At 48.9% G+C, this 20,515-nt stretch overlaps 1 protein-coding gene across 7 annotated transcripts in view; it reads right to left on the bottom strand.

Annotated features, from left to right (window-relative positions):
- The window catches only part of SLC35E2B (solute carrier family 35 member E2B), a 32,255-nt gene extending 14,122 nt beyond the window's left edge, over positions 1-18,133 (bottom strand). For 2 of the 7 annotated variants that reach the window (XM_069078725.1, XM_069078728.1), the window contains exons 1-4: positions 17,940-18,131; positions 4,066-4,579; positions 3,599-3,734; positions 673-800 (exon numbers count right to left, since the gene is read on the bottom strand). In XM_069078725.1, coding sequence (XP_068934826.1) covers positions 673-800; positions 3,599-3,734; positions 4,066-4,402 — 601 coding nt within the window. In that variant the 5' untranslated portion in view covers positions 4,403-4,579; positions 17,940-18,131. Of the gene's footprint in view, positions 1-672; positions 801-3,598; positions 3,735-4,065; positions 4,580-17,939 lie in introns of all 7 variants that reach the window. The other 5 variants (XM_069078723.1, XM_069078729.1, XM_069078727.1 and 2 more) reach the window with 4 other exon arrangements.
- Positions 18,134-20,515: the final 2,382 nt, after the last annotated feature.

Here is a 20,515-nt window from a genome sequence, read left to right as displayed (position 1 = left end):
TTCAGACTACATTCACATAACTGATAAGTCGCCGTTAACTCAATAACTGATCATGGAAAGTCTGACCCTCTCTCCCAACCTAGGTTGCCACCGTCTCCACAACTTTGGGTCTTTACAGAGTTGCCCAGGGTGCTGGGGGCAGGATGTGTCAGAGACAGGACACACTAAGGAGTCTATGCCAGCAGGCAGAGGCATGGTCAGCCGTGAGCATTGGAAAATTCTATAGTTATGTGAAGGATGGGCCGCAGAGGAGAGAGAGTGCAGACAGGGGGCCCACAAAGAGGCTGCTGTGGAGGGCCAGGTGAGCAGAGGAGACACAGGAGAGAACGCCTCAGAGGTGAAGGAGAGCCAAGGAGCCTCGGGAACCTCGGCCAAGTCCCTGCTTCCCCTTTCTCACCACAGAATGGCCCCAGTCTAGAGAAGGCCCTACAGTGCCAGGCTGATGCTTAAATGACTCTCCCAGGCTGCCCCTCTACTTCCACTCAGCCCCCCGCCTCTGTGCTGACCTCTCCACTTCGGGGTCAGCAGGACATACCTAGGGTTCTCATCTGTGCTGGGGAGAGATGCTTTAAATTATATAACTCAAAGCTAGAATTGGGGGGAGCTCTTCTGCCATCCAGTCCCTGCCCCCTCTCCCCAGGACTCTTTGGTAGTTCAGAACCAACCACTCACCAGTGTATTCTCCTAAAATCATCCTGGACATGATGACCGTAAAGATGGGAGCCGAGCTTTTCACCGTTTCGGCAAAGGAGACAGCCACGTTTTTCAAGCTGACCAGCCCCAAGACCACCGTCGCAAATCTGAAAATGAAGTCAAGACAGCAGGCCAAATGTCATCAGGGTGGCTCTCCTGCCGAAGTGGAAGAGACTGTTCTTCTATGAAGAACGGTCCATAAGCTTCATATAATCATATATTTTTAAAAATCTAAGTAAAGGCATCGCCCGTTACTTCCTCCAGAGAGGCCACTTAGAAAAGTTCTTTCAACTCAGCAGTCAATGACTATAGTATCTATTGCCTGATGAACCCAAAGACCCCAGTTTTTGGGATAAGAACTCACTATCTGACAAAAGCTGCTGGGAAAACTGGAATACAGTATGCCAGAAACTGGGCATAGAACAATATCTAACACTGTATACCAAAATCAAGTCTAAATGGGTGCATGATCTAGGTATAAAGGCTGATACTGTAAGCAATCTGGGAGAGCAGGGAATAGTTTACCTGTCAGATTTATGAAGAGGGGAAAATTTTATGACCAAACAAGAGTTAGAGAGCATTATAAAATGCAAAATGGATAATTTTGATTACATTAAATTGAAAAGTTTCTGTACAAACAAAGGCAATGTAGCCAAGATTAAGAGGGAAGTGGAAAATTGGGAAAGAATTTTTACACCCAGTGTCTCTGATAAAGGCCTCATTTCTAAAATATATGGAGAACTGAGTCAAATCTATAAAAATGCAAGTCATTCCCCAATTGATAAATGGTCAAAGGATATGAACAGGCATTTTTCAGAGGAAGAAATTAAAGATATCTATAAGCACATGAACAAATGTTCTAAATCACTATTGATTAGAAAAATGCAAATCAAAACAATTCTGAGGTACCACATCTCACTGGCCAGATTGGTTAAGATGACAAAACAGGAAAATGACAAATGCTGGAGAGGATGTAGAAAAATTGGAACACTAATGCATCGCTGGTGGAGTTGTGAGTCAACCATTCTGGAGAGCAATCTGGAACTATGCCCAAAAGGCTATAAATAAGTGCATACCCTTTGATCCAGCAATACCACTTCTAGGGTTGTATCCCAAAGAGATCATAGAAGTGGGAGGAAGACCTGTATATACAAAAATATAGAGGGTCTTTTTGTGGTGGCAAAGAACTGGAAATTAAGGGGATGCCCATCAATTGGGGAATGGTTGAACAAGTTGTGGTATATGGACGTAATGGAATACTACTGTGCTATAAGAAACGAGGAGCAGATGGACTTCATATTTACCTGGAGAGGCCTATACAAACTGATAGTGAGTGAGAAGAGCAGAAGCAGGAGAAACTTGTACACAATCACAGACACAACGTATGTGTGACGACCAATTCTGATAGACTGGGCTCCTCTCAGCAATGCAAGACAACTCCAAAGACTCATGATGGAAAGAGATGTCTACATTCAGGGAAAGAACTACAGTTTGAAGGCAGATTGAAGCAAACTACCTGCTCTTTCTTGTTTGGTTTTGTTTCCTTTTTCCCATTGTTCATTCCATCCGTTACACTCCTTCTTTATAACCTGACTAATGTCTAATGTGAAAGTATTTGCAGATCCTATACTTGACTGCATGCTGCCATGAGGGGGTGGGGCAGAGAGGGAGGGGTAGAAAATTTGAAACTCAAGGGATTGTGGGACTGAATCTTGTAAACTAAAAGTAAACAAACAAATTAATAAAGATAAAAAAAAAAGAAAAGGTCTTTCATCCTGGAAGAGGGCAATTTCTGACCATCAGACACATACATTCACATGAAAGAAATGTCTGCCCTCAGGTAGACTGAAAAAAAAAAGCTACTTTATCTCCCAAAGGTAAAGCTGTTTCACTCATCTTGTTCTACATTTTATCTGCCTCCCCTACATAACATCTGCTTGCACTTACATCCATCCCCCTTGGAGGATGACCAAGGACTTTCCTCAGAACACTCTGAGATAGGGCTGTTATCATTACCATTCTACAGATGAGGTAACTGAGAAGAAAGAGTAAAGACTTGCCCAAAGTCACAGAGATACCAGCTGCTGTAGCCTGGCCTCCTGACCCCCAAGTCTTCCTATCCTCACCAGCCTCTCATAATAAATACTACTAGTGGGGACAGGGACTGGACCTGGGATTTCAGCGGTGTGGGGGGCTCCCAGGTCACTTGTGTCACTGCAGACCTGCCTTTTCTCTGCAACCTAAAGCCTTAGAGAGTTGCCCTAAGGTGGAGGGACTTGCCCAGGGTCACAGGGCCAGGACCTGAACCCTGCTCTTCCTCAATTTCAAGGCAAGCTTTCTTCCAAGTGAACCCTACTGCCTTTATGACAAGTGTTTTGAACCCATATGAAAAAGCCCTAGAAAAACAGAGTCATTTGATGGAGTATCTACTTGCTTCCGTGACATTAGCTGTTACCACTTGGGCAGCTATTTTATCTTGTGAGTTACCATGAAGAGCTCCTGCTTGCTTCAGAAGGCCTGAAGGAGCCCAGTCTAGAACTGGGGAAGTGTGGCAGTGTGGGTGGCAGAAGGGGAGGGGAGGGAATCTCCCTCCCATGAAGAGATCTGCATTAAAAGCAGACAAGGATGTGAGCGTCTTTGCTGGCATATTCAACTAGGCAAGTGCCAATTCTCATGGAGAGACAGAGACAGAGACAGAGACAGAGGAGTATATACTCAAGTACTGGCTGGTTCGAATGAACTACCTTCCCCCCTTTAAAAAATCTTTGTTACAAGGGACACTGGGTAGGGAGGGAGGAGGACTATATTCAGGAATGAAGTGATACAGAGACAAAAGCGATGGAAAAAATAAGATTTAAACAGGAAAACATAATCCAATATTCTCTTGGCCGCAAAGATCCTTTACCTCATTAGTCCCACAAATATCATTATCATGATGAAATTAGATGGATAAGACAGGCGTGCTTTGTGTTGATACAAGCAGCATGGAACAAAAATCTTAATACAGCCAATCAGTGTGGTGGAAAACATCTGCACGGCTCCTAGAAAGAAGAGAGAAGAGAAGAGCCAGAATGTAGTCAGGATCTCCCTCAACTGTCCTAGATGCCCGATAGGACACAGGGAGCCAACAGCTCCCACACCCACACCCATTTGTAGAATCCGTTTCTTTTGCTCTGACACCCTAAGGCAAGGGAACAGCTTCTCTCTCGTCCCTACAGCGTGCTCCCAGCACTTGATGCTGGTTAGAGCTCCAGCAGGATGGGAATCAGAGATGTTGCACAAAAGGAGGGCAGAGAGAAGGCTGCCTTGTGCCTGGCCCCTTCCCCACCATGAAGTCCCAAAAAGGTCCCTAAGAACCTCACATGAGCTCACCCAGCATGCTGGGCTCGCCTTCCAGCAGGGACAAGATGTACTTGTTGAGAAAGAGAGTACAAAAGCTGAAGAAGAACCACAGGGTGAGGTAGAGGAGGGCATGCGAATTCCATATGCCGGAGTCGGACTCGATGACCGTGGTCTCTGTAATGGTGATCTTCAGCACATTCTCGTCTGGGACACTATCACTTCTCGCAATAACAATTCTCTCGCTCCGATTCCCAATGAGGGAGCCCAGGCCGAACAGGGATTTCCCCTTGGGCTTGTCCTCAGGGGCAGATTTCCCCTTGGGCTTGTCCTCGGGTGGCGTGGTCGGGGCTTTGGTCAGGGAAGGCATGCTGCACACACAACCCAGGAGGTGCTCTTGGTGCCAATGGAGGACAACATGGGCCGTGGTGCTGGTCCCCCACAGCTGCCGCCACCGCACTCCAGGGTCAGCACTGCGTGGACACTGGCTTGGTCCTTCAGAAACAGCATGGGAGTCTACTTCTGATGGCCAGCTTCATGTTCTGCCCTAAGAGGAATTGAACAATGTCATCATGGCTGTGTGCTCACTCAGAGCCGGGCCTCATGCTATCACTAACCTCTAGGAATACAAAAAGGGACAAAAACTGTCTCTACCCTCCAGGAGTTCACAATCCACTGGGGAGACAATGTGTGAACAACTGGTTCATAGATGCAGACTAGATGGAAGGAGACTGGGGAGGGTATGGGGAGGGAAGGAATAAAGAAAGGCCAGTGCAAAGTTTTGGAGATGGGTGATGGGGGGACTGGGTGAAAGGGACAGCAATGAGGCTAGGGAAGACAGACTGTAGAGTTCATGAGGGGAGTAAAGTATAAGAAGATGGGAGAGCAGGAGGGGGCCAGAAGCCTTTATATTGGTCCTGGAGGTGATAAAAAGCCTTTACTTTGTTGAGGAAGGGGTGGTGGGATGGTGATATTCTTCAAGGCAATCTTGGTCTGCCAATACTATTATACCCATTTTACAGACAGGGAAACTGAGCCTCAGAGAAATGAAAAGTAGGACCATAAGAAGGTTCAGGGCTGGAAGGGACCTGGGAGGGCCTCCTAGCCTACAATCTGGTAACTTTTTTTCCTAAATATTTTGCTAACAGTATTTTAATGTTTTTGGTTTCTTCTGTTACCCTATTCAGTTTGTCATTTAAAAACAGGATTCTGAGAAGGGGCTGGAAGGCCGCTCCTGACAGCCCAAGGAGGCCACTGTCCAAATGCCCCTGCTCCCTCTACTCCAAGCTTCCTATTTACAGCTAAGAAAGCTCAGGCCCTGAGGCAGGAAGTGACTGATCTAAGGTCACAGAAGAACCAAAGAAATACCCACATCTTCTGATTTTTACAAGAGGCAGGAAATAACAGCAGAGGCTGATACATTGCTCTGAGGTTTGGAGAGTCCTTTACAAATATTATTTCATTTGATCCTCTCAATAACCCTGGCAGGTGGACGCTGACATTATCCTCGTTCACAGATGAGGACACTGAGGCCGAGAAGTGACAAGACCTGCCCAGGGCCCAGAGTCTGAGACAGGATTTGAACTCAGATCTTGGTGACTCCAAGTCTAGCCTGCCTCCCGGTGCCTGGGAGGAAAGGCATGGGGTCAGGAAGCAAAGTGGGGCTGCGGCTACCCCTCTGCAGGCTGTCCAGTCTTCCTCTATGGCCCAGCATCGCTGATTAGCTGGGCCAGCAGGTACAGGATGGAGAGACCAAGAACATTCTGCGAGGGGTCGAGGGCAGCAGCCTTTCACAGAATCCCAGAGCTGGAGCATTAGGGGGGTTCACACTGGCCAACCAGCCCAACCTGCAAACACTAAAGGAACCCCCTGCTCTAAGAACCCCAAAGAGAGGCAGGCCCTCTAGCTCTCCTTGTTGAGGAGTTTTTCCTGCTATGGAGACTGCACTGGTCTCATAGGGACTCCCACCTGTGGCAGCTGGTTATGCCCCGTGGGGCCAAGCAGAATACTCTGAATCCAGTTCCCCCTGTTCGAGGATGGTGGGTAAGGCCCAGACCCAGACCCAGAGGAGGGGGTGGGGGTGGGGCAGGACTCTCTGTAGCTGGAAGGCAGGAGAAACCAAGGTGGTCCCCAAGTGCTCTCACTGTGTGTGGGGGGAGCCCATGCAGGTCTAGTTCTAAAACCAGAGGGGCCAGAGTTTAGGACAACAGCATCCTGATCTGATGCCAGGGCATTCCCCTGTTCTGCATCACTTGCCTACTAGGAGAGCTCTCAGTCATCCATTTTTCCTGATGGTGGTAACTGGGGGTGGAGGATGAGAGCAAGGGACTAAGCCTTTATATAACCTGGCTATGTGCCAGGCACTCTTTACATGGATTATCTCATTCGACTCAACAATGAGGTAGAACAGAATGAAAAGGAAGCTGTGAGGTTCTCAGTCTCACCCCTTTTCCTGCTGGCAACAGTTAAGATCCCCTCACTGGTCTCAGCAGCCCAGAAAGTGTGCTGGCCTTGATCAGAGGCACATCTGGGGCCTGTTTCCTCATCTCTAAAATGTGTGTGGGAGGGGGTGTCTGAGATCCCTTTCAGCCCCAGAAGCTCTGCTCCTGGTATCCTCCTTTCTCTGCCATCCCCCTTGGAGAGTCTCAACATTCTGAGCCCAAAGAGCCCCCACAGCCCTGCGACCTGTCCCGAAGGGCCCTGGCCTTCATGGCCTCCCTCCAGCTGATCCTCCTTTTCTTTCAAGGAAGCAGGGGTCAGATGTCCATTTCCCATTATCTTCTTTACCATTCCATGGCTGGCCTGTTTGTATTTCATCTATACCACCAACAGATACGAGAAACATGATAAGAAGGTTAAAGTAACAGTTGCCTTAGAATCTGGGTCAAAGTTGAGAGCACTCTGTCCCACCAGTCTATGTGAATGGGAATTATTATGGCCTACAATTTCGAACACCTCTTACTCACAGGCTCTTAACTGAACTTCTTTGAAAAAATAAAAACTAACTTTTAAAAACTAACTTAAAAAAAAATTTAAAAATTCCAACATAGCTGTTTCAACATAACTGATTTCCTTCAGTAATCCTGTGTTAGCCAAAAGGCACTGATTAGGCCCTATATGCCAGGCACTGGTAAGTGCTAAGAACTAATTTTAAAAAATGCTCTGTATTTAAAATATAATTCTGAGAAGGGGTCCCCTGACTGCCAAAGGGGACCCTAACAGTGGGCAAAAAAGCTTAAGAACCAATGCTCCAACTGAACAATCCAACACAACCAATCCCCAAATCGTTTGGTATCCAAGAATATTACAGGCTTAAACCATCCCGAGGCTAGGCCAGAGGACCCTGAAGCCAAGCCCGGTCCAGTGTCATGGAGACCCTTCCCAGGGTGAGGCAGTCTGCTCCCTGGGGCAGGGGCTGCATCTGTTAGCCCACTTTTTCACACATCACTATTTAAAGAAACCATCCACAGACACAGTCTTTTTCTGTAATGAGGTTAATGATCCCTTTCTCACACATCTTTTGAAAAATCTGGAGTTTTTGTATATGAGTTTTCCTTAAAGTGAAATTTATCTAGGTGGTTGAGAAGAGAAAGTTTTATTAGGAAACAGTCTGGTAACACTGAGGCAGGGGGTGGGGGGAGGCAAACTGTCCAGCCTTCCCGGTACGTAGAAGACAGAAGCCCATCCATGGGTCACACTAAATGGCAGTATCCCTTCTTTTCAATAAATTTCAACACGATATTGTGGTTAAGTCCTATTATATTCCTACCCAGTAGGAAGTGATCCTATGATTCTAAATGGGGCGGATGACTAGAGATCTTTACAATGCCACCTGCCGGGGGACAGCTAGGTGGCACAGTGAGTAGAGCACCAGCCCTGGAGTCAGGAGGACCTGAGTTCAAATATGGCCTCAGACACTTAACACAAAACAAACTAGCTGTGTGACCTTGGGCAAAGTCACTTAACCCCAACTGACCTCCAAAAAAAACCAAACATGCCACCTGCCCTCTTACTGCATCGTAGTTTTAAAGAATGAGCAGAACCCTTCCCAGAGTTCTTTGGAAGACCATCTTCCAGACCATCGCCTGCAAAAGATGCTTCCCCAATAAATGAAAACGTAGGTTACAGGCTGCCTTTCTGCACGTGCTGATGCCTGCTCGTCCCCACCCAGGCACTCTCTCCACTCTGCTCCACCAGACGGCCCCTGACAGATCTGCGCTGCGGCCGAGCCCCCTCGCTGGCCTACCTCCACACCTGGGCATTGGGCCTCTGCCTCCTTTTCGGCTCACTTCTGATCTAGGTACAACGTGGCTCTCCAGGTCCTGCCTTGGCCCCTCAGCTACTCCTCTGTAGGCTTGCAGCCAATTCTGACCTAGCCCACTCACGCCCACATACTGGCACTACATGAATGCTGTCAAGGACTGTGTGCTCCCTGGTGAACCATGACAAACATCTGTGAGCCAACAAGGCACTGTGAAGGAGGAAAAACTGCCAGTACTTTGCTGGAGGGAAGGGAAGGATTAGCATTCTGTCATTTCCTACTGATGGAATAAAATCCATCCTCCTGCCAATATCCATGGGGGAGTTTTACGCAACCAGAGTATTAATAACCTTGTGACCAGAGAAATCCTTGGGGTCCTGAACTTATTGCCACAGAGAAAAATCAAGCCACAATAATGCATTTCTTTGTCTCAACTCCCCACTTCTTGGTAGCCCCAAACCCCCATCTCCAGGCACTGATTTCATCAGTGAACATGGCACCCTCCCTTGAGGGCAGGGGCCCTCTCCTCCTTGTACTGAGCCCCCAGCACCCAGCCAGAAGGGCAGAGTCATGAGGAGGTGATCGATCAGTGGTTTCCCTTATCAGGTCATAAGGTCCTTGGGTGCAGGTCCCCCAAGACTAGCTACTAGAGGGCTTCACACACCAATGAATTTCCACCAAGGCTGAGTGAATTGCTAACACTTCAAAACATTGCCCAACCCGGCCCTCTTGGCAAAGTATCCTTTTTTAATCACCTCCTCCAATGAAGGATTTAGGACAAGTTCACAAAGTTCCAAAGTCAATCACAACCTGAATATTCACTTTATGAATTCTGATCTCAGTTTATGATAAGTAACCCACTAAAAACCGCAATGCAGAGAAAGGCCTGTAAACCCAACCTTCCAAGAGGGACAATGTGTGTGGACAATCCTTCTGACCCTGTCTACACTGTTCTCATCATCTGGGTACAGCTAAGCCCAGGGCTAAGCCCAGATAAGCACTCCCCTTATCACCAACAAACATCAGGGCAAGGTTCGTATAGGAGGCATGCCACTGGATGGAGCCCCATGGCTTATCAGATGCTGTGGATAGGAGAGACCTGAGAGGGAGAGAAGAAGGGAGACAGCAGGGAGGGAGGGTGGAGGGCTGGCTATCACAGGCAACACACACACGCTCCTTGAGAGAGTTCAATGACATGGCTGCTCACCCTCACCAAAACCCAAAAGCTCACTCAGATACAGAAGCAAAAGCGACCATCAAGTACAAGGTGCTTGTCTTCCAGGGGAGGAAAATGGGGGCCCAGAGAGAGGGAGTGTAACCTCCTGAGATCCCAGAGGTCGTAAGCATCAGAGGGAAGACTGGAACCCAGGACTTCCCTACGGCCTTCTTAGACCACAGCAGAATTCAGCTGACTGGGAGGCAGGTGCTGTTAGCCTTGAGATGTTGGCGATCGTTGGGTCAGGGGTGGGGAACCTGAGAACCTGGAGGGCCCCATGTGGCCTCCAGGCCACAGGCTCCCCACCCCTGGGTTAGGTCATGGTAGGGCTTCTCTAACCAGCACACAGAATCTGCCTGTCCAGCTGCCAACCCAAGAGAAGCCAGGACTGCCCGAACACCACAATGTCGGACTTCAGAGGAGAATCTCTCAGCATCTGTCTTTCTATGTCTATTTCAAAAGACTGCCCCTCATGTACTTTACACTACAGCCAAACTCCCCTCCCCAATCACTCTCCCCAGCCACTCCCGGACACCCGAGCACCATTCAAGGCCCACCTTGGTCTCTACCTGCCCCCCAATGACTTGCCTGAGCCCCCTCCAGCTGTGTGCACTGTCTTCACATGCCACCCCACCCCAAGTTCCTTTACTTAGATTCTGTATTCACTTATCTGTACCCAGGTTTCTTCCCCAACAGAATGGATTTTTTGTTTGTTTACTTAATCTCTATAACCCCAGCCAGTTCTCTAAGGCATATGTAGCAGGTCTCAATTGAAAGAGAAAGTTTTCCAAAAGGATGAAATCACAGAGTCTAGCCCAGATAAATACCTGGCACGCAGTAGGTGCTTAGTAAAACCAAGTTCGGGTCCAGGGAAACACAACCGCAGCCACTGCCACCACAGATTAAATGATCCTTGGGTTATGAAACATTTAAACACACAGCTTGGCAGACCTTCGATCTACAGACGACTAGCAGTTCAATAAACCACGTTATGGCGTGAACAGATTCAATGAGCTTTGGGGAAAGCAGCCACAATGTCATCTAGCACTCAGCTGTTTTGTTGTGCACCCCCTGTCCCCTTCATTTAGAGAAATGGAAAGTCAGACCTTCATACTATGACCCAAACAAGATATTCTGGTTAGGCCTGCCGTGGAAAACTGACCTTTAAAAGAAAAGGTTGAAGGAAGGGAGGACGAGAAGCCAGGGGTTCAGTGGGATGGAATAAGCAAGTATTAAATGCCCACTAAATTAAATGCTCATGACCACCCAAGGAGATAAGGGGTATTATTATCCCCATTTGACAGATGAGAAAACTGAAGCAAAGAGGTCACATGCCTGAGGCTGGATTTGTACTCAGGTCTTTCTGATTCCTAGCTCAGCACTTGGCACTTTGGGATAACACCCTGCCTAGTCCAACCTTTGATGCATTCAAAGGGGCAGCAAGTGGATCAGCAGGACCCCAGGAAGGTACCAAAGCCAAGCAAAGCTATTTATTCAAACCCAAGAAACACCATCCAAATGAAAGACCCCAAGGTTAAGTATGGAAATCTCATTATTTGGAGAAGTAAATATTAACAGGTGCCTAGAGAGACACTGAGATAAGCTGGAAAGTAGATGAAAACACGGCCCAACTGGGTTAATTTCCTTTTTACCAAGGGAGAGCAGCAGTGTGGAGGGGTAGAGAGAAAGCTGGCCTGGGAACCAGCATGGGCTGGAGTCGAGTCCCAGCTCTGATGGTCTGGGGGACATTAATCTCTTACTGCCCACACAATTCTCTAAGTCCTTCTGCTGCTTGGGGGAGGGGGTCTGCATTGATATACAGTTTCTCATCTGAGAAATCGCTATGCCAATTAAATCATTCCATAAGAAACACTCAGCTTAATCAATCAATGAACACTTATTAAGAGCCTATTATGGGCCAAACACTGTGCTAAGCCCTGGGGATATCAGAAAACAGGCCCTGCCTTCAAAGAGCTTCCAATCTAATAGGAGAGATAACATGCAAAGCAAACTATATGGAGAAAATAAATAAGAGGAGGAAGACCCTGGAATTGAGGGGATTAATAGAGGAAAACATAGTAGCAATTGAAAATCTCAGCCTATTTGTCACAAAAGGCTTTTAATGGGAGGAAAACAGATATTTTTTGTTAATTATTTTTAAAAAAAAATCACAGCCTTGGGATTGAAAGGACCACCTAGAGCAGGCAGACTTCAGAAAACACCTGGAAAGACTTACATGAACTGAGGCTGAGGGAAGTGAGAAGAGCCAGGCCACCCTACATAGTAACTGTCACCATGCGCGATGCCGGCCTTTGATAGACTTAGCTCTTCTCAGCGATGCAAGGATCTAAGTCGGTTCCAAAAGACTCATGATGGAAGATGCTGTCCACACCCAGAAAAAGAACTATGGGGTCTGAATGCAGATTGAAGCAGGCTATTTTCTTTTTTGCTTGTTTTGTGTGTGTGTGTGTGTGTTTTTTTCTCATGGTTTTCCCCTTTGTTCCGATTTTTCTTTCACAATAAAACTAATGTGGAAATATGTTTAATATGTTTAACAAGATTATGCATGTATAGTCTATATGAGATTGTTTGCTGTCTTGGGCAGAGGGGAGGGGGGGAAATTTGGAACTCAAAATCTTATAAAAAGTGAATGTTGAAAAATAAATAAATGAAATTCTCATAAAAAAAAAAGGGACCATCTTTCTTGCAGAGGGTCCCCTGGAAAAAGCATGTCTGAGGACTAAGGTTCTAATGCAACCGTTGCCACTGTCTGCCTTTGTGACCTTGGGCAGGTCACTTGTCCTTCCTCTCTCACCTCAGTTTCCCTGCCTGTAAAATGAAAGAATTATAGTTGATGACCTATGAAGCCCCTTTTAGCTTCAAGCCTTCAGTTCTGAGATCTATGGGTTCATAAAAATTGACAAAAATACAACTGTGTGCTGCTATTCAGACTGCTGATAACTAAAGCTGCCAGCCAGCCCAAGAAAAGAGGCGCCTTCTTCCTTTCTCTGCCAGGCCTAGAGTCTAGAAGAGCGGAGTTTGAATCCTGTTTTAGATACTTACTTATTAGCTGTGTGACCTGAATTCAAATCTGATCTCAGACACTTATTAGCCATGTAACCTTGGACAGTCTCTTAACCCCGGTTTGCCTCAGTTTCCTCATCTGTAAAAGGTGCTATAATAATAGCCCCTGTCTCCCAGGGTAGTCATGAGGATCAAATGAGAATAGTTGTAAAGCGCTTAGCACGGTGTCTGGCACAGAGTAAGAGCTTTGTAAGTGCTAGTTATTATTTGTCTCGTGGTGGGGAGGGAGACACGGGTCATGAGCATCGCACGTTTGGCCAAATTCAGCTGATGTGCTGGCTCATTTTTCTGACCTGCCTTTCCCAGCAACTTTTTAAAAAAAGAGTTAAGAGGAATGGTTCCCTGGGTAGGAACAGGGCGAATTCAAGAAATCAAGGTAATGGAAAAACAAAAGATGCTGATAAAAAAAAAAAAATTAAAAGAAAAACCATTACTCTGGAGAGATACAGAAGCATGGCAGAAAGAGGGTTGGATTTGGAGTTGGGGATCAGGCAAGTCACCCTCTCTGAGCCAACTACTTGAACGCGGTGGCCGCCAACATGTCTGCTACTAGTCAAATACGTGGTCCTCCACCCCACGGTCGGTCCCCTGTAGCTCTAGAATGATAGTTCTCTAACTCTGGTATAAGTAGAAACTGGACATGACTATCCTAATTAGATTGAAAGTTCCTTGAGGCAGGCCTTTTGTTATCTTTTTGTAGACCCAGAGATTAGCACAGGACCTTAGCACACAGTAGGTGCTTAATAAATGTTGACCGAAAATTAAAGCTATCTATAGTCCTATAAAAAATGCTCTAAATCACTACTGATTAGAGAAACGCAAATTAAAATAACTCTGAGGTACTGCCTCACACCTATCAGACTGGCTAGCATGACAAAACAGGAAAATGACAAATGCTGGAGATGTGGGAAAATTGGAACACTATGCATTGTTGGTGGAGTTGTGAAGTGATCCAACCATTCTGGAGAATAATTTGGAACTATGCCCAAAGGGTATATATACCTATACCTATACCTGTGCATTCTCTTCGACCCAGCAATATCACTTCTAGGTCTGTATCCCAAAGAGATCACACAAACAGGAAAAGGATCCACATGTACAAAAATATTTACAGCGGCTCTTTTTGTGGTAGCAAAGAATTAGAAATTGAGGGGATGCCCACCAATTGGGGAATGGCTTAACAAGTTATGACAGATGAATGGAATGGAATGGAATGCTATTGTGCTCTAAGAAATGATGAGGAGGTAGACTTAAGAAAAACCTGGAAAGACTTATAGGAACTGATGCTGAGTGAAGTGAGCAGAACCAGGAGAACACTGTACATAGTAACAGCCACATTGTAACACTGTACACAGTAACAGCCACACTGTTCGATGACTGACTTTGATAGACACAGAGCTTCTCAGAAATGAAATGATTCAAGACAGTTTCAAGACTCGTGATGCAAAATACTATCCACACCCAGAGAAAACTGTGGAGTCTGACTGCGGATTAAAGCATACTATTTTCTCTCTTTTTTTCTTTCTCTTTTGTTCTGATGCTTCTTTTACAACATAACTAATGTTGAAATATATTTAATATAAGTGTACATGTATAACCTATATCAAACTGCACTCCATCTTAAGGGGGAGGGAGAAAAATCTTGGAACTCAAAATTTTATAAAAATGAATGTTGCAAACTAAAAATAAATAAATAAATGTTGACTAATGCTTTAGTGATGTACCTGATGAATGCTAACAAAATACAATTAATTAATTAGACAAGAATGTTTATTGTTCTCAAATTAATTATTCCCATGACTCCTTTTTGCATCTGGGGATACTGAGGTGCAACCCAGCCTCTTCTGGGCTTCCTTTAAGTACCAACTAAAACCCTACCTTCTTCAGGAAGCCTTTCTTAAAACCCCACTCCCCAGTGCCTTCCTCCATTAATTACTTCCTATTCATTCCCCCATTAGACTGTAAGGTCCTTGAGGGCAGGGACTGACTTTGGTCTCTTTTTGTATCCCCAGGGCTTTAGCCCAGTGCCCGGCACATAGTAGGTATTCAATAAATGTTGATTAACTGACTAATCCAAGCCAGTGTTTAGGAATTAAAAGGCACCAGAAGGTTAATCCCAGGAGCCAAACCAGAGTCTCAGATCCACCCGCCAGACCAAAGCACCAGCACAGGTCCTCAAGTGGCCAGGCTCACCTTGGTGACCGTCCCATGACGCAAAAGGCAGGGCTTGAATCAAACACCAGGTGACCTGTTCATTCCCACCCCCCACAGATTCTGTGAAGAGTCGGTGCTGGGGACTGAGATTCTGAAATGACACTCCTCATGGCATTCTGAAGTAACTCCTAGCACTGTACAAGGCACAGGGTGGGCATGACCACCAAAGGCTCGTGTCTCTGTCCCCAAGGAGCGACCATGCAAAGAACAGACCTCACAGAGAAGCTAGAATAAGGATGGAAAGACCCATCAGAGAAAGAAGCGCCAGGATGCCCAGCCCCCCCAAGAAGAGCTGTGGGCTTTCTCTCCTCTGAAATGCCACCAGAGACAAGACCCAAGCCCATGGGCCTTTGAGTTCATCTGCAGGGGCATTTCCTCCCAAGATGGAGAGAGCAGCCAGGTGGCACTGGGGATGTGGAGGGCTGAAATCCAGGCTCTGCCTTGCACCAGCCCAGCTGCATGACCGCAGGTGGGGTGACCCTTCACCTCCCCAGGCTTCGCAGCTCAAAGTCATAGGATACCAATAATAACAAAAGTGCTCCCTACAGAGCGTAGGTTTTCACCAAGTTTACATATGCTATCCCAACAATCTGCAAGGCAGGTGCTATTAGTGCCCCCATTCTACAGAAGAGGAAGCTGAGACTGAACTGGCCAGGGTCACTTCTAGCTCATCTGGAAGTAGGCAGCCCTTCACAGGGGAAAGGCCACGTCAGCTTCCAAAGGCCCTGGATTCACCCCAATCTGGGCTTAAAATACCATCTGTGATCCTAGCCTTCGGCTCTTTCTCAGCAGAAATCACCAACAGCAAGAAATTACATGGTGGTTTTGCAACATGGGCACCAGAGGATACTATTTTTATTTGTGATCTAAGAGATTCACATCAAGCTATGAGGGGGTAAGAATTCCTCAAGTTACTTAACCCCAATTGCCCTCCAAAAGGCAAAAAGAATTCCTCAGAGCTCTGCCAAGTTCCAGGGTTTTAAAAAGAACTTTCAGAACGTTTCTCTCTCTCTCACTCTCCCCTCCCTACCTCTCCTGTCTTTTTCTACCTTCCTCTCTTCCTCCCCCTCCCATTTTTCTCTTTTCCCTCTCTTCTTCCCCCCTTCTCTGTCCCTTTCTCCCTCCCCTTCCTCTTCTTTCCCCCTCCCTCTCACTCTCTTCTTCTTCTCTCTCCTTTTTCTCCTTCCATCTCCCCCCCCCCCCCTCTCGCACACGTCCCCCCCCCCTCTAGCACACACCCCCTCTGAAACTGACCAAAAGCCCTCCTGCTGACAAAAAAAAAAAAAACACTATTTTGGCCCTACAGATGACTTACCTCCTCAATATGCCGGGCCACTAAACAGGTGAAGGACTGTAGACAGGTACTTCAGCACTGACCTTAATCAATCAATCAACCAACAAACACTGACTGTCCCCTGACAATGTGCCATGCACTGTGCCTCCCCTCAAGGAGGCTATGTTCTAATGTGGAGGACACATAAAGGATCAGGTACTTCTAGAAGGGCAGATCTCAGAGTGGAAGGCACTGATTTCTTGGGGGGAGGGTGGGAGGGACCAGGGCCTCCTGCAGACTCCATGGTACAAAGGCTGCTTTCCTTGTGGGGCTGGGACAGTTAAAAGTCTGTCCCTCTAGGACACTGCAGGATGAGAGGAGACACCTGATTCTCCAAAGGGTCTGAGGGCCCTCCTCCCTTGGTCACATTCTGGTTTCCGAGTCTGTCCACATCAGACTTACTACCCGCCCACTGATGCTTTTCTTATCTGACAGGACCAGACCATTCCAAGGTCCATGAGCACTCTTAACATCGGAGTTTTATGTTTGGGGGGTTTTTTTGGTAGGAATTTCTTGGCAAAGACACCAAAGTGGTTTGCTATTTCCTTCTCCAGCTCATTTTACAGATGAGGAAAGTGAGGCAAGCAGGGTAAAGTGACCCTGCCCAGGATCACACAGCTAGGGAGTGCCTGAGGCTGAATTTGAACTCTGGTCTTGATGACTCCTGGCCCAGCTCTCTATCCACTGTGCCACATAGAGGCCTCGAGTCAGCAAGATCTGAATTCAAATTCTGCCTCGGTCCCAGTCATCTCATCTGTAAAATGGGCATAAGACTAGCACCAATTCCAATAGTTGTGAGCATAAAATGAGATATCTGTGCCGTGCCTAACAAGCCTTAAAATGATTCAAACTGGGGCCAGTACTGAGGACGCGGAGGAGGGAGGTCAGTGTCTGGGGCAGGGTCTTGCTCTTTGGGGAGGGGCGGCATGCCCTGCTGCAGAATGCCCCAGGAAGGCAGGTCACACCCGGAGCGGGCAAGGGGGAGGGGGGGGTTCCAGGTGCACCCTTCATCTCGCCACCTCTGGGGTCCTCCTGGCCCACACGCTGGGGAGCCCGCACTCATTCCCCCAGGGCCTGCAGCAGCCCGGCCCATGCCCCCCCCATTCCCCTCCACCGGGCCCCCCGGCTCTCTTTCTCTGGGGGTCCCCTGCAGGCTTTTCCCTCCTCGGGTTACTTCTTCTCCAGGAATCTCTCCCTGGACCCCTGGCTCTTCCCACTTGCACAAGCCCCGCCGCCATCTGGCCCTCTGAGGTGGGCGCTGGCAGCCCCCTCCCCACAAGGCTCGCCCCGCCCCTCCAGGGCTCTGTTAGTGACCCCTGACTTCCCAGAGCGAAGGTCCACCTTCCCCCCCCCCCCCCCCCGGGTTGCGGAAGCCTAGGGGGAATGATTTCTCCCAGGTCACCTGAGATGGGGGGGGATTCCCGGGCAGGCCCCTCCCCCTCGGCCAATCCAGCCCAAGACGCATGCATGGGGGCCCCAGTGCAGCGCCCCGCCGCGCGGGGGGGCGCGCACTTCTGTCTCCTCCTCTTTGCCTTTTAAAAACATCTTTGTAATAAAAGGGAAAGAGAGGGGAAAGCCGGGCGGGGCGAAGGCAGGGCAGAAGGAAACAAGCCCCCCTCCCCCCCCCCCCCGGGTCCCACACAGTGTTCCCAGGCGCGGGAGGAGGGGCAGCTCCGGGGCAGGCGGAGGGGCGGGCTGCTCGCCCTCGGCACCCCCAGCTCAGTCTCCACCCCTCCCCCTCCCTGCCCCTCCCTCCCCCCTCGTGCGCTCCCTCCCCCCAGCTCTGCCCCGTCCCCTACCTGCGGCTCCCCCCGCGCAGCTGCTGCCCGGGGGCTCGGCCCGGCCTGGCTGCGGCGCCCCGTAGCCCAGCCATGCTCTGTCCGGCTGGGCCGGCTCGGGCACCTGTTCCAGTCCCCTCCGGCCGCAAAGCCGGGAGATGTGGGCCGACCGAGGCCTAGCCCTGGGAGCAGCCGAGCGCGCGCTCGCCGAGTTAATGATGGGGGCGGGGGCCGCGTGCGCGCGGCGGGGCGGGAGGGGGTGGAGGGAGTGGCGCACCGCTGGGGGGCGCTGTGGAGCCGTCCGGGAGGGGGAGGGGGGAAGGAGGGGCGGTGCGCCGCTGGGGGGCGCTGTGGAGCCGCACGCGGGGCGGGGGCGGGGGCGTCCAGCCCCCGGCTCTTTCCCCAAGAAGCTGCAAAGAGCGAGCTCGGTGTGCGCGCGCGCGTCCTCCCCGGGCTCCCCAGGCCGCCGTCCGCTGTGTGACCGCCTTGGTCAGCAGGGGGTCCTCCTGGCGTCCAGCTCGCATGCTCAGTCCCCCCGCCTTCTCTCCGGGATGGGGGCTGCGCGCCCGCCTTCCGCCCGGAGCCTCGGCCGGAGGAGAGGAGGGAGAAGCGTCTCCCGTGGAAATGGGCCAGAGAGACTCGAGCCCCTTCCCGCCCCCAGGCTGGAGGGGGGCAGCGTGCACTTGCAGGCCGAGGCTCGGGGGGGGCCCCTGTGCGCCCATCCCCGTACACGCTGCTCCCCTGCGGGAGGCAGGACGGCACTGGACCGAGTGGATGCAGACGGAGCGCTGCTCCCGAGGAGCCTTCTGGGCCCGCATCAGCTTCAATCCTTCCCCGGGACTCCCCCCAGCTCCAGGCTTTTCCCCTTTCTCTTGCACACCGGGCGAGATCTGTGATTTCACTGGGAGAAGGAACTCCCAGGTGGGGAAAATCCTCCACCAGAGCGGCTAGCACTTCCTTTGCATCCTTCTCTAGCCCACTGAGCCGTTAACCACCAGTGTGTGTCAAAGATGGGTCTCCTGAGTGCTTATGTTAATCCTTTACAGAGATCTCATTTTATCCCCCAAACGCCCCTGGGAGGTGGGTGCTGTTATCCCCATTTTACAGATGAGGAAACTGAGGCAAATGCGTAGTCATGGAGCCAAGAAGTGTCTGAGGTGGGATTTGAACCCTGGTCTCCTTGACTCCAGGCCCTGTGCTTATATCTTCCCCCTCCTTTAAATTTTGTCCTAAAGGGGCAGGCACTTCCTCTTAACATCATCTTTTTCTCTCTCTCAAGTCAGATACTCCAGACGCAGTAGACCCAGAAAGGAAAAAAGGAGTGAAGGGAACACAGAGAGGACACCCCCTTCCCACCTCCCATCCCCCCAGGCTAAGCTGGTCAAGGTCCAGCTCCAGGCCAGCCACAGCCTTCCCTTGTGGTCTCTATGTCCCCATCTGTGATGTGGGATCACATTTTCTAGCCAAACCTGTCAGGCTAAGTTTATTCTGTCCTGATTCTGCCTAGAATCACACACAAGAAAAGGAAACTTTTTTCAGTGCTTCTTATTCAGTTAGGCAATAGGCCTTGAAATGAGATTTCCAGCCACCAAAAAAAAAAAAAAGAGTACCATCCCTGTTTGACAGAGAAATTGTAGTGTAAAGAATTAATGGGCCTCACCACCAAAGGTAGTCAGTCCTTAGCAAAGTATGTCTGGGGCCTGGTACTGTAACTTTATGAAGCAACCCCTGGTGATTACCTGACCATCCATTCCAGCTGAACCCCCAAAGCATACATTCATGTTTAGGACAGGGAAAGTTCTTCCCCTGGCCAATACAAATGAAAGAAACAAGTTTTTTTTTTTAAATCACCAAAAGTGGAGGTGAGAGAGAGAGAGAAGAAAGGGAGAGGGAGGAGAAGAAGAGGGGGAGAAAAAAAAATTTTAAACTCAAAGGGAAAAATCCCCTTTTTTCCATTTACTTCAAACTTACTTTTACCTTTGCTTAACAAATCTAGATTCAACTTTTTTTTTTTTGGCCTGACCAAAAACATTTCTTCCTTCCTCAGTCACACAGATGGACTGGTCTGAAACTTTGTTCCAGGGATGGGTGTGGGGGTGATGGCCACACTGAGAAGTTAAAGGCCCTGCCCAGGCTCCCACAACCAGGATGGACAGGAAGAGGAATGGAGCCCTGGTCTGGCCACTGCAATGTGCTGCCCCATTTACTGTTACTGCACTAACTCTGTGAGGACATATTAAGTGAGATTCAGGAAAGCAAAATATACTGTATGAAAGAGGACGCCCAATGGCTAAAGATTTTTGAACATGCCTGCTTCCTCGGATGGCACCATCATCCATCCACCCTTTTCACTTAATTTTTTTTTTTTTTAAAGCAATCGGGGTTAAGTAACTTGCTCAAGGTTACACGGCCAGTTATTTCTGGGTGTGGTGCTGAGTATCTGAGCCCGGATTTGATTCCCCAGGTCATCCCGACACTGGAGCCGGTGCTCTTACTCGCTGAGCCACCTGGCCGCCCCTCCTTTCACTTAATTTCAAGAGCTCAAGGGAAAGTCATCTTTAATCCTTCCCTCTCTTTCACCTCCACCACACACACCT

The sequence above is a fragment of the Petaurus breviceps genome, unplaced genomic scaffold (assembly GCF_028583685.1).
Source record: "Petaurus breviceps papuanus isolate PSGF00001 unplaced genomic scaffold, PetGlider_PUasm1.0 91041, whole genome shotgun sequence".
In the NCBI taxonomy this organism is placed as follows: domain Eukaryota; kingdom Metazoa; phylum Chordata; class Mammalia; order Diprotodontia; family Petauridae; genus Petaurus; species Petaurus breviceps.
The sequence above is the reverse complement of the archived record's forward strand: the minus strand, read 5'-3'. Positions and strand labels throughout refer to the sequence as shown.